The 26081-nt window shown below is 30.8% G+C and overlaps 1 protein-coding gene across 1 annotated transcript; it reads right to left on the bottom strand.

The window, feature by feature from the left end:
* Positions 1 to 7071: 7071 nt before the first annotated feature.
* LOTGIDRAFT_115324 (hypothetical protein) lies at positions 7072 to 22742 on the bottom strand (the record flags this gene model as incomplete). Its single annotated transcript, XM_009054103.1, has 6 exons — positions 7072 to 7299; positions 7577 to 7758; positions 8392 to 8506; positions 21346 to 21464; positions 21920 to 22009; positions 22595 to 22742. Coding segments are annotated over 6 exons (882 nt in total), but the record flags the coding sequence as incomplete, so codon positions are not given.
* Positions 22743 to 26081: the final 3339 nt, after the last annotated feature.

Below are 26081 nucleotides of genomic sequence, written 5' to 3'. Positions count from 1 at the left end.
TGTTTAATTCAAGTAATATCTATTTCCTAAATATTATCATGAAAATGCCTGAATTTTATACACAAGAGCAGTATATGAAGATATGAATTTATTTAGATCTGTGACTCTGTTTAGTTTTACTACTGGTATTAATGTGAATCAGGGAGTAAATAAACAAACAAAACAAAAGGTATTTTTAACAACATTACACAACTTTCCAAAACAATAACAAATAATTTGAATGAAAAATATATAATAAATAGATCCAAATATACATATTGTTTTTAATTATTTTGAATATAGTTTTAACCATTTTAATAACATCTCGAAAGGTACTTTGTTATAACATATATTACAGTTAGACTAGAAATACTAGTAGTGTGTACATACATTAATATATACGGCGATACAATCAAAATCAAAACAGCATAGTGTTATTTCTGCTTCCTCCATGCATATATCCACAGAGCAATGTGTCCAGTTAGCTTAGTATTTCCAATCTAACCACAGTACATGTCCATAACAAAGAAACCAATCAAGATGCTAACAGTGACTAGGCTATCTAATATAAACCACAATGAATATATTAAGATATTAAAGAAATAAATTTACCCACATATACCAACTATATAAAATAGAAAACATTCAAGGCAAATTTTTATATTCAATCCTTTGGTTGTGTTTGATTAAAAGAAACTGCCGTTCTGATTTTTTCATTATTAACTTTCATAATCTTTATATCATGTTTCAAAATTCTTATCTCATTAATTTCTCATTCCATCAGCTTTCATAATTATCTGACATCTCTAAACTCTTATTTCATTAAAAATCAAAATCCCTCTCTCAAAATCAACCCCAACCAAAGAAATTTATAAATAAATAATAACAAATGGACAAAATCACTGACTGAAAACAAAGATACAAAAAATGACAGTTTATAAATGCCATTTTATAGAAATTGACAAGCTGAAAGACTCATTATTCAAGACTTAAGCCATTTTCAATTTCATTAATAAACAGGTAACTAACAGAAAAATATAATTAATAAAAATAAAGAAGCTCTGTTTATAAAAAGAAAATATAAAACTAATTTTTATCTTTTAAAAAAGGGGTGAGAAATAATGAAGTATACAATAAAATATCATCTCCAAACATCATCTCAACTATTTGACTATTGTTTATCAAATGATGTTTAGAAATAATTCAACAACAAATAGGCAACATACATTCACTAATAAACAATTTAATATGGAGCTTTCCAGTTTCATATCCTTCATCTCAGTTCTTAATCCACATGAACAAGTATTTCTAAATTTTATGTTTCAAGATACAGAAATACCAAAGCTTTTTTGCTGGGATTAAAAGAAACCCAGTTGACCAATGTTTCTTTTTTAAATTCTAGATGCAATTTATGATGGACTCGTAATCATGGATTCAAAACCATGGAACTATTACCAAGTCATGTGGCACCTTGATCAAAGCATTCATCACTGAAACAGCAGTAAATCCATTTGCTGCCTGCATGACAGCACTGTCTTTTCTTGTGAATCAAACAGGAAAAATCCAATGAAACTGTCTAAAAAGTGTACAATGAAAATGAAGGGACAGGACAAACAAAAGGTGCATTTCATGAATTTTACATCAGTTTGGATCTTTAACTATAGGCTCTTAATATAAATAAATTCATTATCTGAATTGACATTCCCAACAAAATTGAAGATTATTCTCCAAAATACATGTTAATCTACCAAAGTGAATAAACATTTGGCAGAGTTAGTTACAAAACCAAAGTTATCTAAAATTCATAAAATATACCTGAAGATATAATTCGAGATATTTTAAATCCTTAGAATATATTGCTGTAACCAAATATACAAAATGAATTTATAAAAATAAAAATAACCCAGATTAAATAGAAAATATTTATAAACCAATAATCTTTATAGGTAGTTTTTCTTTTTGAAGACTATATTAGCATGTATTGACAGGCAATTCAATTTATACTGTGACGTTTACTTGCCATCTATCAACTAACTCAATAAATATTCAAAACTATCTCATGGGTCAGTCATTCGCAGGGAAAATCTTGAGTCCTTCCCCTGGAACTGGAACAATACAAATTCCAGACATCAAATTACAGTTTCAACAATCAATTTAATTTCCATAATTAAACATTTCTGCTGGCCGATATCTTAATCCTTAAAACAAACTAACATAAGACTTCAAAAAGGTTTAACTATCTATTAAAATATCTCTAATTTACATCAAACAAGACAAAAGACAGCTAGCAGGTTCAGTATTGACATCTTTGAGACAAATTACCTGATTGAGTTTCTTATTCTCCATCAATGCATTTATTATTTTTCATGTTTTTTATTTAAAACATAAGTGAGTATTACTTATATCCTTTTACAACCATTTTAATATGAGGTACTAAGATACTATTTATACAAATTTCTATAGAATTACTTAAAAAATTGTCTTAATATCCTAGATCATTTTAATGCACCAAATTTGCAAAGATCATTTAAGAAACTAGAGTGAAATTATTTCTTTAACAAATGTATTGAAAGTTCATAAACAGATTACACTGTGCACAATAAGAGATGAATTTGAATATGAAATTTAGATTTATGAATATAGAATTTGTGCAGTGAAATTTTCATCTAATAAAACATTCTTGGTCTTCATTTTCATTGGATAAACCAGAGTTACCTAACCAATCAAATTGATATATTCTAATTTTAAATATTGTGTCCTGATTGTGGCATATCAGACAAAAATCTCGTAAACAGATCGTGCATTGAGACAGGGTGGTCGAAACCAAACTACAAGATTTTGTGAAAGTTTTAAGTAGAAGGGGTATTGCTTTATGAAATTATCTCAAAATTATAGTTCAGAGCTAAATCACAATTTACAAACTTTTTATAAAAATTCAAATAAAAAAAAATCATTACAAAAATGAAGTTTGATAAATGAGTAAATTTTTGACAAGGTGTAACTACATACTGTTAACATGGTAGTGTTCAAGGGTTAGGATTAAACTTTTAGTCTAAGCAGCTGATGTTGAAGTAGGATTCTAGTAGAGATTGTGACTAATATTAAAACTAACAGTAAAAGCCTCCAATAGATCAATCATATTTCATAACATGGTGCTTTTATATCATAAACCAACCTCAATGTTTTCAATCAAGGAAATGGAATTTAACTCTTTTTTGTCCCGATAAGTAGCTTTACTGAATTTGTTTTCTTTCAATGGATAATTGAGTTAAACTTAAAGTTTTAGATCAAACTGACATTACAGAAGATAAAGATTATTAGATTAGATTTTCATCAACAATGGCTTGGTGAAATCTATTGTGAAATAGGACAAATTTTACATGACAGAGTTTGAATAAGATTATTTCAACATTACCGTAAGTATCTCTCATTGATACTGGCCTGAAACCAAAGAAAGTGAAACTCTTGAACACTACCTATATTGTAAGTTTGACACGCTAGTGCTCAAATTATCAGTTGTATTTATACAGGAAACTGGGTGAGAAGTTAACAAAATAGTTTACAAAAATAAATAATATTTAAAAAATAACATTATAAAAACTTTATAGATATAGAGGCTAATGTAGTTAAAACTGGCTCTAGTTTATCTATTTTGAAAAGACATCTATGACTTGATTTTGTTGAGACTAGATCATATATTTTTATTAAATCACAGAATTTTTAATCTAATGTTTTTATCGACTAGAAGAGATTTATTCTCATTAAATTCCAAATTCAGTTTCAATGTCTTATCACAATATATATTTTGATAATTACTGGCCTTTCTCTAGACTGGATCAGACAAATTTATTGTATTTCTGATAAGATTTCAATTCAAAACGTTTCTGTTAGAAACAACTCACTCTGAATTAAGTATAAAAACAATCACAGAATTACAGAATTTTGACTAGTTTAAGAAATCTGATATTTCAAGATGCCTGTTTTGGGGGATTTTTTATCAGTTCAAGGCAGGATATATTTTAACTTGCAGTGCCATTTAGGTTTAAAACTTTTTAATACTTGATAATATTGAGACTAGTAAATTCATTTATGTTAATTAGAATGTATTCAAAAAACTGTTGCTAGGAAACAGTCAATCATAATACATGTATAACTGACAGTATTTGATGCCAATTTTTCATATTAGATTGCAATATTTGTAGAAACCTTTCTTGATTTCCTACTGACACAGTTGTAAAATTCAAATACAAGAAGGAAGAATCACAAGTACTGAAGCTAACCCGCACTATAAGGAATGAAAAACATTACAAATATTTGTCGTACAAAAAACATTATTTGACGTATCGGAAGCTATGTTTTTTTTACACTCATCACAGACTGTTCAAGGCAATTTGAACATTTAAATTCTTAAAAAAACTAAGGATATAAAATATGAAAAAAGTAACTTAAAAAATGAATGAAAATGAAATAAACAAAAAAGGACTATAAATAATAAAATAATATATAAGAAGCACTTAAAATAATGTTAATAATAAATACAAAACCCTTCCCCATATAAAAACATAACTGGAAGCTTACTCCTCCTGTAATGGTGGTAACACCCAACTCTTACTATTGTCAACCTCACAACATAATACAAAATACTAACACTGAATAATTCAATAACAACCTGACTGATACAAAATAACTTTCTTTTTACAAACATGCAAATATTGAAAATGTGGAAATTTCAAACAAAGTAACAAAATTGCAAATGCAAAAATACTTGGTGCTATGTATTAACAAGAACAGTAAAAAATTGTGACAATGAAAATAGAGGACATCGTGAAAAATGACATCCCCAGTCACTTTAACTACAAAAAGGCAAGTGCAATCTTAGAAACTATGTTAGGTGAACGGTCTTTAAAAAATAGTTCTTATAAAAAATGTTGATATCTCTACATCATCATATTGTGTTAAATATAGTCCGTTTCTTCTAACTAACCATCTTGAATTGTGTACAAACTTCCAGTTAAGAATGCTGATCCATTAAAACCCACACATTTATAAGAAACTAAATACATCTTTAAAAAATTATTTTTTGTTATTTTTTATGTACAATTTTCTTATACAAAATTAAAAATATTTCTCAGAATCTATAAATAATGCTTCAACAAAAGACTAGGGAAAATTAACAACACAACTTTTAGTTCTTATTGAGCAAAAAACTGTTCACCAAAACAAAACAAATGCACAATTGTATTAAAATCGTACATACCATACAAAAACTAAAACATTTACTTGTAAGTTACATTTATAAAATAAGGGACACCATAATTATGTGACAGTAATAATAATAATAATAATAATAATCAATTCATGTGTGGGTCATGGAAGTGATTGACACCATTTTTCTTCCAAATTTTTCGTTATAAATTTTTCTTATTTCATAATTTTTGAAATTAATCATAATTTTAAATTTCATTTAAGTCTTCATGTTTTCAAAAAATATTTCATTTCAAAAATTTAAATCAGAATTTCATTTTTCCTCCTATTTCTTTCAAATTATCGAAAACTACCACTCAAAAAATTAAATTTTCTACAGAATTTATCAAGTTCAAATTGGATTCAAAAATAGATTTTTAATTCATGAAGTTTTTTTTATATATCACTCATTTATGTAGATCACAATTTCTGTGTAAAAATATAATCCCTGCAGCTTTAAATGTAATTTTCTATGCATATTTCTGAAGATGTATTTTTGTCAAAATAAAAACAATGAGTTGTACAATCTCCAGACTGACTAGATCTGATTCTTTCAAACATTAACAATAACAAAAGCTCTAGACAAGGTAGTATTTGAAAATATATGAATTTATTATGTGTAAGGATCTGGAGGTCATTTTTACACGCTTGGTTTCTTGTCTGAAAACCATGAATTCTGATCAAGACAGTTTCTGAAAAAATATCAAATATCTTGAAATTATTCAGATTTGATTATCAAATATTTTAAAGTTTTTGACAGGGTTCCCCTTTCACCTGCCATTTCCAGTCTAAGACTTTCTTTGGCAATTTACATAATTTTTTCTTCAGTGAAAACCAAGTTAAATAGGTCATCTAATTAAGCCTTGTGTTTTTTAAACATCTGTTGTCACATTCCAAGCAACACCTGACTTCTTATAACATTTTCAATAGAAATCAATATCAATTTCACCTGAACAATAATAGAAGCAGAGTGATAATTTACATTCACAATTACACAATATTTCTTTCTTAGTGTTAATAACTCAAATATAACAAAACAATTCTCATGTTTCCTTTTCAGATACTTTACCCAAAATGTCTAAATGCCTTCAAAATGGTAGCCAAATTTAAATTTGCCTCAAATTTTAACACAAATTTTGTTTACTTTTTGGATTTTTAGGACTTTTAGTATAGAACTAGACAGAAAAAAAATGTATTTAAGTTAGGTAGAATATTTGATAAACTGAGTCAGTAATATAAAAAATAATTGAGAGTTTAAAATTGTGAAGATAAATATCTGTATCAATATTGTCTCTGATTGATAATAAATAGCAGGAAATGGCAGATCAATAACTACCTAGACTTCTATATAATATTGATATTCACATACTTTCAAATACTTCTTTACCATTAGCTTCATTTAAATAAATAATAATTTCTCTTAAATAAATTAACAATCCTTTGAAGAGTCAAGTTTTTTTTAGATCTAATATTGTTTATAATGATTGTATAGTTGTAGAAAAAAAATCATTATATTCACCTCTTAGATAGAAAATTGTATGAAATCTTTGGTATTTACGTTCCATCACACTCCAGTTTTAATTCTACGTGAACCTTGAATTGTACGAAAAGTGAAAAAATATCTGGTGTCAGTCGACAAAAACCAGAAGTGAAAAATCGAATGTAAAAAAATGAGACTATTTGGCTTTTAGAAAAGATTAATAAAAAACATACTAAGTTTTTCTACCACCAAGACAATATGAACATTGTCTGTAATAAAGACTGGAACCATTTAAGATAACTAATAATATCAAAGATAGAAAAAATATCAACGCCATCTTTAAGATCTTCATGTTCCACCTCTTGCCTTTAACACCATCTGAAGGGTACAGCTCTTGGTCTATCAGCTCCTTCTTTTACCAGAGGTTTATGAAATTCACGACCCGGTCTTGAATGAATCTGGGCCCAGCAATACTCACAGTAATATTGTAGACAAGTGACATTAGCACAGAAAAATGGAGCAAATTTTCCACCACATCTTGCACCTTGGCATTCATCACACATCTGATCATCGAGAACATATGGCTTAACTTCAACCTGGAAAACACATACAAAATGATGTTAAATGGACAAGTGGTTCAATGAGTTGCTAAATGACTTGATAGGTAGATCATTTGAATCCCTCAAAAAGAGCCCCAAATCTGAAAATTTGACTTTTCAAGTTCTCATCAAATCTTCAAATGACTTGAAAATCCCTAACTTAACATAGACATCAACAATGTAGATTTTATGATACATTTACATATGACTCCATCAGGGTATCTCAATCCGTCTTGTACACCTGTGGCATTTTAACTTGCATGGCTGAACTTACCCGTTTATCAATATCACCATGTTGTAACTGAACAAATCTGGCACTAATAGCAGCTATATAACTTTGTTGATTAGAGAAGGCCACACGACCAGCACCTTTAGGATATTTTAATTCTGGATCTGTATCAATACCAGCATAACATACTCCTCCATATAGTCGGTCCATAATCATAGCTAGTTCCACTGAAGATAGATGAATGAATAAATGAATGATTACTTAATGCATACATGATAATTGAATAAATGAATGAATAATTACTTAATGCATGCATGATAATTGAATAAATGAATGAATGATTACTTAATGCATGCATGATAAACAAATGAATGATTACTTCCTGCATCAGCGCATGCATGATAAATGAATGAATGATAAATGAATAAATGATTACTTAATGCATGCATGATAAATGAATGAATGATAAATGAATAAATGATTACTTAATGCATGCATGATAAATGAATGAATGATAAATGATTATATAATGCTCGAATGAATAGTCAAATAACAAATATTAGCTTAATACAACAATATGATACGAACAATACGAGTAATTAAATGTATAAAATGTTTGGCCTATGTAATGATGCTAATGAATATTTTGTATTCCATGTCATGTAGCACCTGAATTGAGTCTTATTGGAAATTGCCTTAGAAATTGTTGTATTGGACATGAGAGAAATTGTTTGTCAGTTTGTATTTAATGAACTGTCTAAAACACCCACTCCTTGTCATTCTTAACATTGTAATTCCCTGTAGTCTGAGGCTGGATAAAATGACCTTCATACAGACTTCATACAATAACATAACAGTACCTGCTCTTAATGGTCTTGGCACGCCACCAACAAAGATTGTTTTTCTTGGATCGAGAGGCTGGGAACCATCCATAACAAAATCGGAATCACTGAGACTCCACGGTCTAATCTGAACCTGGAAATAGAAGATTAAGATTTATTATTCTCCCATGCTGACAGTGACAGATGACCACCATAATACAAATTGAAGTAGAGATTTCCAGACACGCTTCACAGGATTATTCATGTATTTACAAAACAAGATTAATTGCTAGTCTTGCGGAAACAGTGACCCTCACTCATCCAAACATTCAGTTCACTATTTTCAAAGTAAGTCTTTGAGAAACAGTGGCCATTCAGCTCACTATTTTTGTATCAAGATTTAGCGAAGTATTTAGGAAACAGTGACTTTCACTCACTCAAACATTCATTTCGCTATATCCAAAGCAAGATTTAGTGTAAGTCTTTGAGAAACAGTGGACTTCACTCACCCAAACATTCGTTTTGTTATTTCTATCACAAGATTTAGTGAAAGCTTACAGGAAGCAGTAGCTCTCACTCGCTTAATCATTTCAGAGGGCTATTTCCAATGCAAGATTTAAAGTCTTTTGGAAAAAGTCCTCTCACTCACCCAAACATTTCAGTTCACTATTTTCAAATAAGATTAATCCCAGAAGTAAATTCTAATATAAGATTCTAGTCAAGGTAAGATGAATGGCTTCTTAAGTCAATATGATAATCAAGTTTAATTTGAGTAATTCTGTTTGATCAGGATTTTACCCAAGGTTCAAAATTTTTAGGGAACTTAACTCTAAACACTAAATTGTGGTCCATTGGGTTTCTTTGACAATACTATATTATATACTGAATAAATTTTTTCTTCTTAATTTTCTTGAATATCTGTCAAATTTAATAAAGAAATTAATACTTGTCTAACAATTCTTCAATTAATCAGACTTAAAAGTAAGTTATATAGCACATGACCATTGATTAATTACTTCTATCGTGACAAAAGATTTTAAACCACATTAAATTATATTTAGAACCAGAATAAATAGCAGTTGGATCTAAATCACAAGGAATATATGAAAGACTCATTAAAGAAAATAAAGCGAGAACTGAAATATGCAATTTCTAACATTATTACAAAATTTGACTTCAAAATATCAACAAAAACCCATATTTTGTCACAAATGCACAATATGGAGATGTTTTTTAACCCAAGGCACACCTCCACCTTGAAATTTTAGAATGTTAACAGAATAACATGAAAGGCTCAATTACAAACTTGATTAAACCACAGTATGTGACATTGATCTAGCTTTCAGACTGAATAAATCCTTCAACACAAATAACTTGTAAGGCATGAATTAATATTGAAATGAAATTTTACATCCAGCTGTTCTGTGTCTTATCAACGGAGACATGCAATACCATTAAATGTAAAATATACAGCAATTTACAACTACAAGTACCACAATTCGCTTTCCCTAGATTCATGATTTCCAAAACTTTTAATCTGATGATGTATCCATTTAAAAAAATCTTATAGAAATTCTTATAGAAAACCATAGCTCAATCCAGACCTTGAGATTTTTTGACCTAGTTTTCAGTCAGAATTGAAAAGAGAACCTAATTTGAAACTAGCTTCATTACTGATGCATTATAATGTCACTTAAGTTAATTTAGTCTTCAGAGCTGGCATCTACTCTTTATCAAATACAAGAACCACTGGAGTTTGACATTATAAATGAACATCACACAAAAGAAACTTCAGTGTAAATAATTATTCAGTTTGATCAGTAATACAATGCAACTCTTTGACATTAACCTGGTTAGAGTTAGTTCTCCATATTTATTGATTTGACTAATTGAATCACAGTACCTGGTTTGAAAAACCTAAAGGCAAACTGCTCACCAAAAACAATCTGGTATGTAAAATTCGAATATGGATGGAGTCATTTCAGCATTTTAGTAAGATTTGAATTGGACCAAAAACCAAACAAAAGAAGAGACTAAATATAACAACATTAATAAAGTAAATAAATAATATCAAAATTACACAGTCTGAAACTTTAAATAAAAACATGTTTTAGGTTCTGTTTTAATATATACCTTAAAAGAGCATAATTTTAACAATGAAATATATTGTTATTGTAATTTCCAAAGTCAATTATTGTTTGGGTTAATTGATTAATATAGTTTTTAATATCTGACATGAACATGATGGGGTTCTCCATGGTGAACAACTCTATGAAGTCTGGAATACATCAAATTGGATAGAGAATTCCCTGGAGAGATCTTTGTTTTCATTAAGATAATCACTAATAGTTAACTCTATTGCTTGGAGACCTTGAGACTCACAACATAAACATAGATCATTGGAAATGTGATTCAAATATTGTAAACAATATCATGTCCAGGTCGGCTATTGTTAAATTTTCATCACCACCCTGCATCAGCTCAAATAAGTTAATATTCTGTTATCTTAAACTCCAAACCTCTAAAGGGGCAAAGTTGGTATTTTAAAGGGCTGATTTGGGTCTTGAATATATGTAAATTTTCGTCAATTTAATTTCTATAGTGAGATGTGAAAACTATTACTGATTAGCTTAGCTATGAAAAAAATACTGTTTCTGAAACTACAGTACAATTGGTCAAACCGATGGCAAACCTGTTTGTTTAAATCATACCAATATTTCAACATTTTAAAACTAAATTTGAGTTTTGTTTCATTTTTTACTGTTTTAAGCAAGTCAGGGCAAACTGACTCTTTTAAAATATCTAATACTTTATGGTTGGTTTGTTCCCAAAGCAATCCTTTCAGGAAGTAAACATCTTAATATCATTTCTTCCTGTTCAACATGTTTTTATCTTTTAACAGAAATTGTTTCATCAATTATGAACAGTTCTAAAAATCATAAATACCATGATCCTTTGGTATATTTCTTCATCGAAAGATGCTAGTAAAATAATCGTTAAGCTTTACTGCTTAAGGAGTCAATATTGGGAGAGCTAAATGTCGGACAGAGATCAACAGTCCTCTTAGTAGATTATTTATGTCCAAGGCAGATGCTTTAGCTAATCAATTGAGACTATGATCTATTGGTGGTTATTCCCTAGAGGTAGCCAAGATGTTGTGTGTTCGTATTAAAATAATGAGACAAACACTAGAAGACTTATTGATTTCAATCACATTTAAACATAAAATAGGGAAAGTCCCATGTGTCAGGTTATGTCAATAATGTGGTAGGAAAATAAAGCCATTTTTTCCAGTTAGATTAAGATCAATGAGGAACGTGTTAGCTATTGATGAAATTAGTCGACAAGCTTTCCGACCTACTACATCTAGTGAAAGAAAGATTTATTATATTGACTAAGCTTCTACTGAGAACCAGTGACCTTCATGATATAAGTCCGAGAGACAAGGTTATTTCATTGATAGATTGACTTAAACCAATCTCTTATCAAATCACTGAATACCAGTACTCAAATTGTAAGACTTCTATCTGAGTAGAAGACCTTACTAGGTTGTAGTATGAAAAATACAGGCTACCGACGTATTTTAAGTACCCATCTTTTTTTCTGTTAATCTTAAGAAGGAAAGTATCCTTGTAAGCAATTTGGCTCATTGAAATCTCAAAATTTCCTAGCAACAGATTGATGCTTCTCACACACTATCTTGAGAAAAGCATGCAGTTGTCTGAAGATCTCAAAGTGATGCTCAAAGTAACAACATGTTTCAGGTTCTGTTTTAATATTACTATATTGCTCCACAATTGATGTACTGATCGCTTTTCGGCAGTAAAAATATTTTGTTATTGTACTATTCCATTTACATAAATATTACAAAAAAACCGTTCTTGATTTTAAATTCAAAGTCATTCAATGGCATGCTTAGTCAACATTGTTTACATGTACTGTCACATTCAATTATATCCAATAGGCATATTCTGATGATGAATGTTATACCAGAAGTAAATCATTATATACCATGTTGAGAAAGGAATTTTCAACTGCTAGTGATCCTAGGAAAGACAATTTATCGGATGTAACTCTTCTCTAAGATAATATTTTTGACAGGGTTGATTAACATATATTCTATATTTAAACCAGAAGATAATTATGTTCAAAGGAATAATTGATTGGTAGCTGTTGGTAAAAAAGACTGTAATAATATGTAGAATCACGCTAATAAATCTCTAGATTATTGATTAGAATCTATAAATGGACAAGATAATCAGAATAATAATTTCATTAGACGTCAAACTTCAAGGATTTCTTATGCTGATGATATTTATATCATAAGCTACTTAAACATGTATACTGCTTCAAAGAGTTGAAATCATACAAATTAGTTCTCTTTATATTCAGGCAGAGATGCTAAACTAATTGAAATTCATAGAGCAGCAAAGTCTTAGACAGTAATGCCATATACTCTTAAGTATATTCTGAAATTTGTATACATAGTCAAGGATTGAAAGAGTTCAATAAGGTCAAATAATTGACAGACATATAAGTTGAAGCGATTCATTCAAAGCATTTGAGGGGTGAGGCAGAACTATTGGATCTGTCTTGGTTACATACTCTCTGAAAGTGATGCTGAATTTAGTAACAGATCATAAGAAGGAAGTGGTTACACTAGGTGTGTTAGCATGCTCTGTAAATATTACATGACCAAGACATTGAATACTTTTTCAAATACAGTTTTAATCAATAGCTATATATATCTCCCTTCCTAGATCAACATCTCCATGGCTTCATCTCATCTCTCTTCCTTTAACTTGTCTTTCAAAAATCATAAGATATATCATTTCAGAGCAAACAACCCACACAAAAATCAGGATATGATTAAAAAAAAAAATCTTGTGTATCATTTTTCCATCCTACGATTTAAACTCAAAACATTTTCCTGGGTTTAAGCTATTAAAAAAGAAAATCGGCAATAAGCTTGCGTCATTCTTTAAAATACATAATAAACTATTATTGTTGTTATGCTTTGTTTCAGGTTATTTAAACTCCAATTACGAGTCAAATTTCTTGGCATGACTAAGACTGGCTTTCATCAGTTTCATTATTAGCTAGGTCTAAGAAATGTCAATGTCACCATGATATTGGAAATGTTCTTTATCTGGTATATTTATCAACTGGTAAATAATATTGATTTTCAATCCTACATTGCGGATAATAATACATCAGAGTTCCTGGCAATATATTCCAGGCTTTATAATTCTCTTGAAATTCATCTCTATAATCATAGTCTCATTATACCCTACAGTGAATTACAGATCTTCGGAGCAATTCAATATGCCTTGATTGACAGGTTATCAGTTTACGTGGACAAATTTATTACAAAATTTCATCATCTTTAACCTTTAGGGACAAGGTTTTATATTGTCAAAGCTTTCAGAAATAAACCCTGTGTAAAGGCCATGCTTCTCATAAAATATTGCTATTAATTGTTGCTGTAAAGGTGACATTTCTCATGTAAGTGTTACACACAAGCAACTATTTACTATCAACCGAATTCACACAGACACAAGTGTGCATCTATCAGTAAGACTAAAACTTACACAATGGTAAGTCTTGGAATAATGTACGAATAAATACACAATCATCTCTGAACGAAACAACTCAGCCCAAAATCTAAGAAATGCAAGATGATGAAAATAAATTGGCCCTTGAAATTTAAAGGGTTTCATGTCCTGACAAATTGAGTCCAAAACTGTTCCCATGTCCATCATTCTGTTAAATAATAATAACTTTGTGAGTTTCTAGTCTCACCTATGGTAAGAAAATATTTTTTTGTCATTGCAGGTGCTTTCAAGAGTCAGTACAGTAGAGCTTGCAACCCCCTGCACCATTTTCGGAAGTCTTATAGCTTACAACCTCTTCCCCTTCTTTTCTATATATATTCTCATACAATCAATCATCATTAAGCTTATATAAAACAGTTACAAAGCCAGTAGTGTTTTAAATTGATTTAGACATTAGATTGGTGATTTGATTGCACTGTTTAATCACATTACTATTGACTATATTATAGATCCTGCGCCTTATGATGAAAAGGTTAAAGGGACACTATAGATCATTTGAAGACATTTGTGATTGTATTTTGATGCAGTTTATAATTCACGATGCTTAAAAATGCCGAAAAAATAAGACATCCAATATGAAGCCACAAGACAAAAGTTATCACCAGTTTCAAGGCTTGACTTTTTAGGAAATCTATCAAAAAAATTCAGAATTGTGATGAGCTCTATGCAAACCAAGCCTTTCTTAGCAAGAATTTAGAATCAAGAGGATACTTGAAGAAAGAACATATCTGGTAAAGTCTCTTTAAATTGATAGTGAAATTGGAATTGATTGTTACAACAAAATAACTATAAATATTCTCCTGTGAGGGAATGGTCTATTTACTAACTTCAGAATTAGAAATGATCTTTCTAATAAAAATGTAGAATTAGAAGTAGTCCATCTTATATAACAGTAACATTTCTATTTCTAATGGTAGAATTATACAGTAAAAACTTTGTTTATTATTGATTAGGCTGATGAATAGAAGTAAAAACTAGTAGTAATTTAAGAGAATAATAATACAGGAAAGTAGGTCAGTGATGCAGATGCTATTCTCTTACCATTTCTAACTTTTTATTATAAATCAATATTACACACTGACTTTATTTCCTATTTACTACAAAAATATCAGTATTGCCTTTTTGTTCTTCATTATACACATATATCAAATCTCGATCATCGTCCAGTGGGGATCAATTTCCGTTTGCCAATCCAAGAATTTATATCGACAAAATACACAAAAATATACAAATTAAATTACTTTGGAAAAAATAAACATCTGAGCTCCCAAAAAAACAGGAATTTCAGAAAACAAGCGAAACATAACAGGACGGTTATGGTAATAAACTTCACAAACTGCTAAGTGAATTGGGTCGAAAGTTGCCTTCAAATTTCATAGTTTAAGGTCATTTGTAAATTACTTTATGCACGATTCATCTATCTTATTCAAAATTCACATTTTCAAAAATGAAAACGTATATAAATACAAAAATGAAGAATAAGTTAAACAAAAAATATACATGTAATATTTATCACAATAATTCTATTTTTGGCACCCTTTAACTGTAGAAATTTGAATCACAGGAAATTTAGTTAATTCGGATATACTTTTTCCATACAAAATGAGAATTAGGTAAATGAGATTGAACAATTTGTTTCAAATTAGAAAAAAACCCAAGTTCCTGATTTGTCAAAGAAGAGCAATCAGAAATAATAAAGCTGAAATGTTATGGAATCTGTTTTTTTTAGACATGGCCTCAAGCGAAATTCATAACTGTGTTTTCATTTCAAACACTGCCAGTATATGATTTATTTATAGCTGTACTATTTCTTCAGAAGATTGGAACATCTTCAATTAACTTATTATAAACTCACTTGGCAACCTGCTTAATTCATAATAAACACAAATTTCAAATTAGAAGCTTTGGAACAGATAGATGTTAAGGTTAAAATAATCCCCTAGTTTTCTGTGAAAAGACAGAAAAGCCATTATTATGAGTTTTAACATAATCACTTTGCTTTGAACAAATACTTATTCTAATTCTTTCATTTTTTAGCTTTTAGAATCAATGTCTCAAATACTTTCAAAGAAAACCTCTTATAGAGATCATGTAAGCATTAAATCATCTCCAATCAGCTGTAAAGTCATACAAGAGAAATGATAGTCAAAGCTGATTGAAGAGTTAGATCTAGAATTTGAATTGAAGAAACACATTAGGACAACATACACATAATGAATATAAAATGTGCATTTCTTCTTACTACATGTATCATAAACAAAATAACAGAATTACACAAATAAATTCTATGAATTTAGAGATTTTCAAACTTTATCAACTCAAATGCAGATCTAGATAATAAATAAACCAAGTACCGTACTAACAATCTACACCAGAAAACGAAACCTGAAATCCAAACAACATACTGGCAAAACATTCAGATAATTCTTTTTCTGTAATTGTCTGCCATTTACTACACTTCATTAATCTCACAAAATTCTTCTTTAAATCACATTTTGTCCAACAGGAACCAAAAGTTGTCATAATTAATGCTACAAAAGTAGGTAAATAAGACTTTTTTCTTTGCAAATGTCCGCTGGAAAAGGTGCAAATTAAAAATGTAAGTGTTTCTGACACATATGTTATGTGAGAAAACCTGTTTTTGCTTTGAGAGAAAGTTGTCATACAAAACTATGAAAAGACATGCAAAAATACTCAAATTTACACTGTTAATTTTGCCCGCCTTTCTACATCTTCACAATGTCAAGCCATATCGAAATTTGTCTTTTAACTTGACTTTAATAGCCACCTTTCAGATAATGCGGAAGTTTGTAAATTATGCAGAGATTTGGATGGATCTAGCCCAGGCCTGTGCAACCTACGACCCACGAGATGATTTCATGTGACCCGCGGCGTCATGTAAAATTTGAAGGAAATGCGGCCCGCAACCAAATGCTTCTTTGCTCTTGTCACTGTTAGTGTGGCTCACTGCCTATTCTTATATCAAAACAAAATGAATCTAACCAATCAAATCGTTAACGAGGTCTGCCCTCGTGTGAAACAGTGATTTTACATTTTGCATTCCCTAAAAGAAGAAAGTTGACTATCGAAGGTATAAGATGCAGTTTGCATTACCTTGATCATTATAAAGATGGCCAAGCTAAAAAACAGAATTAATGCCATATATAGAGCTATATATAAATTGCTATATACAGAAAATGGGATTTGTATAGATTCAGGCCAATCAAGCCAGTCCTTTAACTAATAAAAGAGTCATGAAGCATCTCCATATAGCATTGTTTCCTGCTTCAACCATAGAAAATTTACACATTCTAAATATTGCACAAGAACTAGAAATAGAAATGACTCTAGGCAACAAGCCACTCCCTGTGCTGTTAACAGCTTTGAGCTATTTTCAACCATATCAGACCATATATTTCATAATGAAATCATTATATTTTTACAGTTGATCTGTCTGTTATGGACTTTGAATATCAAATTAACATATTTCATTCAATAATTAAACTTTCGTTTATCATAGCCTCTCTGTATTATTCATTACAACTAATGTTTTCAAGATGAATCTATTTTTTTTTTTTAATCTAATGATGACAATGCGAAACACCGTTGTAAACTTTCAAACTCTATATGTTTTATTTTGCATTTTCTCTCTCAATTATATAGAATTTGCCTAAAACGAGTTTAAAAGGGTTCTAATTTATCCATTGGCAATTGCAGACGATTTAGTGCTTTTGTAAATAATTACACCTGGTTCACTTCTGAGACAAAATTGTCAACTGGACAATCCCTATCAGAGAGTCCACATAGCTTATAATGTCAAAACAATCTGAGAAAAAAGCTCATCCTATAATATCCATATTTGGATTGGTAATTGACATTTATGTGTATTGGGGACGCCAGTAGCATTGATTTGTACCATTCCAATTTTGAACCAGATGTCTGAAGTTCATGCTGATATAGTTTTATGATATCTATATCGCAAAGACCCTTAGAAATTAATACCAGCTATGGCCATATTGCATCTGAAGCGTTTGAAATAATAATCCAACAGGAAAGACAATTTTGTCGTACAGTCGCTGTCAGAAAATTCAATATTTCACAATATTGTACCAGACAGATTGTTACGTTCAATTTGTCCTCTATATTTCAATTCATTATCTGTAATACATCTCCCTGTCTAGATAATCCTATCCTATGGAGATCTTAGTATGTGGCTAACAAAAAATCTTACATTTGAAAAAGGGTAAATTCCAATCAATTTGGGTACATTGACTCAATTTCAGGTCAAATTTTTTAGAGTCATTTTCTCATATTTTAGATTTATGCAATGCATAATGTTTACTAGAATAGACTTCATCATGTTTGCATAGCAAAGTCACATGGAAATCATAAGATTCTGTATTATGTAGGAACAGGCAGACAGGAAAATGCAACTTCCTTTAAAACAGTTACCATAGTACTTACACTCAAGGAAACAATAAACCATTAGTTTATGCCACATTCCTATAATGTGGAGTATTCAAAAGCTTCAAAATATAGTGTACTTTATCAATATTAGTTAACAATGTAAAACCATTCTTGCAATTTACATAGACCATGTTTTTAACTATTGTATAAACATTCATTAAGACACACAGTTTCGTCATAGCCTTTGGTATACTTCAAGTACATCATATGATAGCATTGGCACTGGCTTTTAAAAAATTGGTGTTATGCTAACCTTCCAATCAAAACCAGAGTTTAGAGCCAAATTGGGGTGCCAAATTAAATCATGTTTTAAAGATGGTAGGGGGCAGTGATATGCCGCTGTAAACAACCATGATACAAATGGCTTCTGATAAGAAAGTCAGGTAAATCATTTATCATTATTACACGTTTTAACTATTGCATAAACCTACATTAAAATACATAGTCTGATCATCACAACCCCTTAGTATACTTAGGTATATCATATGATAGCATTAGCAATTGCTTCTAGTAATGCTGACCTTGCAATAAAAACTAGTGTTCAAAGCTTGGGGAAGCCATATAATCGCGATATTGGGAGGAAGTGGTACTCCTTAACCATGATATCACATGGCAATAAACATTCTTATGGAAAGTCAAGTAAATAAAAATGTATGACACAGACAGAACAATGTAATAAGCTTTAAAAAATTTCATTATATGTATTAAATTAAGAGAAGACCAGACATGTTCTCTATTATCTCCAGGAAAAGAATGATTTAAATTATACACTTATTCAACAAGTTATTTCACCCCACTAACTCTAGTCTCGGACAGTGGCAGCTGACATTGGTAAGCTTATTATGAGATCTATACAAAACAATTGATACTCAAAATTGCTTTTATTTAGTCTTTCAGTTTCATATACATATTTTCAATAAAAAAAACATCGATCTGAATAGCAAAACAAAACCCGAAAACCAAGACAAACTAAAACTGACAATCCATATCAATGTCTAATAGTGTGAACACACGAAAGGTCTCGGTCAGGGATTTTTGTCTCCAGTCGGTGGTTTGTCAATAATCATGTGTGGAGCATGCAATTGAAAGGAAAATGATTGGGTGATGGCAGTCTCTCTTGCATACGACAATAATAACGAAGATAGCATATTTGATGACTATGGCCTCCACACCCTCTCCTCTAAACTCGTGCTGGTATCTTCAAGTATTGATACACGACCTTGTGATACAATATGCATATTGTGGCATGTTCTATCTTGATACATCGATTCTCTGATATATCGTGTCAGGACTATCCTACACAGTGCAATCAATAACAAATATACCAAGACATTCATTTAAATTCTCCAATTAAATTTAAAGGAAGCCACTGATTAATTTATATTTCAAGAATAATCGATGCTATACATATTGTGATGCAAATTAAAATTGTAGACTTGATTAGACAAACCTTCAAAAGACTTGATTAGTGAGAAAACGTGACTTTCATATGACATTGTAGAAAGTTAGTGTGGTATGCCATTTGCCTTTCGTAATACCTGATGAAATGTCCTTGAATGTGCATTTGACCTGATAGAGGGGCTCAGATAGGAGCAGAATTGTGTATTATTATCAGAAATATGAAAACAAACTGTAAGGTTAACAAGCAAGATAGTTAGCCATATAGAGAATAACAAAAGTGATAAAATGAAGATATATTGATTGTGTACAGTAGTAAACATGTGTTACAGATTTAACCTATATAGTATCAACCTTGTAATGTAAATTTCCATACTAGACTGTAATAGCAAAGATAAATATGGCCAATACAAACTGGAAAACTGTTGAGTCCAAAATGTGAGGGAATTTAAACAGATATTGGTCACAGTCAGTAAAAGGGTTGGTTTTATGAATATTAATTAATTTGGTCACCCACATAATTATACTATCTATCTTTGTTAGACATCCCAAAAACAACAATTTTCTGACTAAGTTGGGGTTTTTGTTATACACATTGAGGGTTATTTTGAACTTTCAGTTAATTATAAGCTTAAATTTTGACATCAAGGCAATTTTCATATTGAACATGATCAAGTTCATCTAAATAATGGCTTATTTTCATCAAAAATATATCTTATAATCTACTGATCACAGCTGGTTAATTGAAAGAAAGCCAGCCATGACTGGCAATTACTGTCATATCAAAAAGTCAGTTACAGACCATTGCCACCTGCTGCCAAAATTCTAGTGACTTGACAAAAACAATGGCTTATAACATCATTACATTATCTAGAAAACAAGTATGATTGATAACAGTTTGTGTTTTGAGGATCAATTAATCCATCTATTTTGAAACTAAAAAATATATGGGAAGTTAAGAATTAGGATTCTAAAGTTAAAGGAACAGATGTGGGCATTTTGAAGGGGGAGCATTGATTTTAGTCTTGAATATATGTAAATAGTTTTGAAAAGTACTAGAAATCTATGAAAATCGCATAGTTCCTTTAAAAATACTTCAAAATTAGGATTTTTACTCATTATTTCTATATGTGTCTTATCCATATATCACAGAGTATCTTAAAATGATGAGTCAACATTTTAGCATTCAAACGCAGATAATTCTAGACACACATGGATTTGATGGCTCAAATTTCGACTGAGCTGTGAACACTAGCACTGATTGGCTCAGCTAAAAAAAGGTCCCATTTCTGAGACTAATGCATGATGGTCAAAAAAAGGACCCATCTGTCCCTTTAATTTTAACATGGCTTAATATATTTAATTCGTGAGAGGCTTCTGAAATTCTAATGTGTCAAAAACTGCCTTTTTATTACCATAAAACTCTATATGCCACACCAGATTTCCCTAAAATAAAGAAGCTTACCTTTTTTATTTATGAATAAAATATGGTTTATTATCAAAAAAAACTTACCGGCTTTTCTTTCATTGTTGGGCTAGAGACACACCAATATAGTTTATCATCATCTATAAAAGATATCTCCACTAACGCCTGTACTGACAGTTCATCTTGAAATATCAAGAAACAGTAACCTGCAAAATAATGATGAACTCTGAAGGGCACCTACAGATATTTTTGATGGCAGTTTCAAATGCATGAAAAGTAACGGATTCCCACCATAAGTTGTATCACAAAGCACACATCAGCTAAGTTTCTCAGTCAATGACATTATTCTCTAAACAGCACAATAATATTTGGGATCAGTCTTCATTTTGCATGGCAAGGAATTGGATTTTCACACTACAGTCTAAAAATGAAAGCCATAGATGTTTTTGAAAGTTCATGAAGCAAACACTAAAAATAAAAACATCAGATTTAAAAATTTGGTGATCACAAATAGGTATTAAGTGTGTAAATTACTTTTCATATGTGTCATGAATATGCTATATTTACAATGCATAAGAGCTCATCTATGGAAATCAGTGATTTTTTTTAGGTACAGTTGCAACTTACACAGCAAAATCAGCTAAAGAGGAAATTGACCTACCTTTAGGAGGAAAGTATGACTTTGACTCAGCTTTGTGTGGCCAATCTACCACTAAAGGTCCAAAACGTCTGAAAGCAGCTGTTATTTCCTCTGAAAAAATATAATAATTGGTTCAAGCTTACAAAATGGAATTTAGGATTGTTCTTTGACATAAATTGTCTTGTGACTTCCAATGAATGGGTTGTTACTGAATATATCCAAATATCTGGGATTGTAGCCTTAATTATGCTTTTGTGCTTTCAACACTATATGGATCACAGATAACCATTCCAATTTTGGAAAAAAAAGCAATGAATTTACATCCTGTAATCATTGATATTTAAAAGCCTAGAGCCTTCAATTTAGCCACGCAGTTCGAAAATTTTTGTCAAGTTCATCAAAGTGCAAAATGCTGAAGGCAATCTTATGTCACTGACACTGTATATCAACTGAATATAAGTTTAATTCACAAAATTTGAACATGAATTTGAATCATGATAATTTTCATATTCATGGTTAATATCATGTCTTTGCTTGACAGTTATATGCAGGAAGAAAAGTGTCACAAATGTTCTTTCTAAAATATTATATTAATTTACACTTTCAGAAAGCACTTTAGACATGAAATCGTTAAGATAATACTATAGGACAAAATTTAACGTGAAATGTACATATGAAAAAAGTAAGCTCTCTTACCTTCATCAATATCTGGAGGTAATCCTCCAACAAACACTTTTCTTGAGAATCTTTCTGAATGTTCCACACCAGGCTGAGAATTAGGGGAACCTCGTAAAGATCCACTTAAATTGCCAACAGATTGATCAATAGATCCATCGTCCACTAAATGATTCTCTTCCAAATGGAACTGTGTTTTTCCTAGAAAATATGAAAATTGGAATTTGTTGAAATAGTGTGGTAGTTGTGCTAATTCACAATGAAATAAAGTTATTATTATTATTATTATTATTACAAAAGACCATTTGTATTTCACACATCTGTATGGTAACTAGATATATATTGATAGAATACATGTACTAACATTAAAAACAAAAGAATGAAAGATGCAGACAATTGGATGTCAATTTGACACTCTTTACCTATAGGATAATATTTCCATTGCAGCATCACTTGCACTTCATTTCCAAAATATATTTGTACGGTAATCTAATTATCAGTATTTATAACACTGCATAAGATTGTAAGCTTTCTCTGTAAGTTTATATGAAATTTGGTCCATAAAACCAGTTCAGTTTTCTGAATTTACAATCTGACAGTCTTTAATAAAAAGAGTAGTTCATACCTCTTAAATGATCAGGCAATTGACCATCGATAGCAGAGGTTCTCATTATATCCAATAACTGACTCTCTAAAGCTGGAAATCGCATTGTGTCAAAAGATGCCGGACGTTCATTCTATTAAAAAAAAACATCACTACAAATTAAATATCATTCATCATACAAGGAACTCCAGAGAAAGGCATTATGATTAAAATAAATTACAGTAACAGCAGTGTACCTTACTGGAACAATAGCATTTCTTGTCTCATAATTAATTCCTGCAAGACAACGCTAACTGACATGTCTGGTGAAATGACAAGAGAAATGTCAATTTGAAATTTGACCTCTATAAAACAAAACCCTTGCCACAACAAGCTGAATAAACTAGGAAAGAAAAGCTTCTCTCATATCTCTTAATGAATCAGGAAAATGGCCATTTCACAATTAAAGGTATTTTGAAGCATCTATCAATGAATTTGGGAATCAAAAAAAGAATTTCAGGTGAGAGTACACATCAACAGAACTCTGTTCTGACAGTAAAGATTAAGAATTTCGGTCTTCAATAACATTTTTGTAAAGTGATGATATAATTCTTATATAAGGTGTTGAAATCAAGTTAAAAATATTCATGGGACTATCCCTTTAAAGTAATCACTCTTTTCATATCCATAAATCTATATCTGTATGAACTTGTATAATACTATTGCATGACAAGTGACAATCACCTTCTCCTCAGCTCATCATAACATCATACATGTTTGATGTTAATCTATCATTACATTAAGGCCATTGACATTGTTTAATATTGAGCGTTTGTCTAATGTGACCTTATATTTTCATTTTGGCAACTCAACATCCATATTGGACTTGTTGTTATGTGAATGATTTATATATAATAACATTTCATTATTAAGATTTGTCTCATGCCTTCTTGCATAGTTGGATCGATAAATATTAAATATGAATCTTTTATTTGGCTGCTACTGCTGGCTTTAATCAATGAATTTAAAGTAAGACTACGACAAATACAGGTACTCTGTTACATCTAATTAGAACAGTTTATGAAGATGAAAGCTACAGTATTTGTCTTTCCAGAAAAAAATAAATTTGTAATTTGCTCCTTTTTGTTCAAATCTTTACCATTAAGAATGCAACATTTTCAGAATAATTCCATATAATTTCATGCAAGTCAATAATCAAATTCATACTGCTGATCACTCAGGCTGTCAAATAATGCTGTCAAATTCAAGAGAGATTGTGGAAATCAGATAAATAAATTATTCTGGCCTCACAAACATAATTTCATTGATTCAAAAATAGTTTTCAACACATGGAAACCTATAGAATTCAATCAACCTTATTTATCAAGACTAGATTAGCCACAACCAAGTTATGGAAGCTTAGTTAATGAGCAGATAGACAGCTCAGCTACTGTAGTTAATTAATAGATCCACACCTGCCATTACAGTGTTTGTTTAATATTGTTACACTGTGCTGTAACTATAAAGTACCATATTCTAGTCCATATACTTGTCCCCATTCTAGTCTTATTACGCAGCGCAGTTTTTGAAAGTATGTGACCAATGTTTTGGCTGTCAAAATGTAAAACTTTTTCAATTAAAGATCAAAGGAAATAGTAACTATCAAAAGCACAATACTTGAAGCAGTACCAATTTTGATAATTCCACTCACCTGATGATAGGGTACTCCTCCTTCTCTCTGTTGACTTGATTCATCAAAAGCAGAATAATCATAAGATGGTTTCACTCCCATAGCAGCCTGTTGGATTTGACCTGGAAACGATGTACTCCTTCGAAACTTTGTGGGTGCAATCATGGCTGTTGACTGCTGTATGTTAGGAACTTGCTGAAAATTAGGCTTTTTCATGGGTCCCATTGAATTGATATTCGGCACAGACCTCCTCTGTTGTTGAACATTAGTCCATGGCGAAAGCGTAGCCTGATTTTGTTGTCCTGTCCATGACTGAACTGGTGCATTGCTCCAATTTGGATAGGACTTCCCATTGTTTATCATTATGTTTGGTTGGCGCTGTGGAAAATTATGATGTGCTGTAATTGCCCTCCTCTGATTATGTGACTGTTGTGCCAAACTCACACCAACCTGTCCTGGATACCCTGCATTAAACATTACGTTCGACAAGTTTGATATATTAGCAGCGTTTGGTGAAGGAGAAAACTGCTGAAATGTGACTGTACCATTCATAGATTGAAAGCCCTGTACAAAACTGTCGTCTGCTGGTGCAGTGGACCAATACCCTTGAGCAGACGACAATGTCGTTGGAGCAGAAGTGGTCGTTTCAGAAACACGCACCTGATTCCCTGTTGACACATTGTTTGAGAGGTGTGATAGCTTTTCCTCGGCTGAAAATGTTGAGACGCCATTATTCATTTTCTTTAACATAGAATCCTCATCGTAATGTTCAGAACCGTTTGTCGTAACTGGTATTTGCTGCGCTTGTTTGGAAATTGCAGCCGTCTTATCGTGTAGCGCGTCATCTTGCATTTTACTCACGGGAACAGGGTCTGATGATGTGAAAAAATACTGATTATTTGACAATTGATCAAAGTCCACTGGTGATAAAGATTTCACAGTTGTAGTTTCCACTCCAAATTCCCCCATTAGATGTAAATATAGTCCTTATTTTGGGGGGAAATGGATCAACAATTCGATCCAACCTCCGCCACGTCTCCTTCACAGCTGCGATGCACAAAACAAAATGCACTTTCGTACCCAGTGCTCTTTGTGTTTCCTATTATAAATATAGAGGTTTCTAGTTACCCCAGAATGAGGCTCGTTATATCGCGTGCTTGCTGTTTGTGTATAATTAACGAATAATTGAATTAAGAAAGGTTTCAGTTCAACTTTCAATCAAAGCCCTATTAAAA

This window comes from Lottia gigantea (genome assembly GCF_000327385.1).
Source record: "Lottia gigantea unplaced genomic scaffold LOTGIsca_21, whole genome shotgun sequence".
NCBI classification, from domain to species: Eukaryota; Metazoa; Mollusca; class Gastropoda; family Lottiidae; genus Lottia; species Lottia gigantea.
The sequence above is the reverse complement of the archived record's forward strand: the minus strand, read 5'-3'. Positions and strand labels throughout refer to the sequence as shown.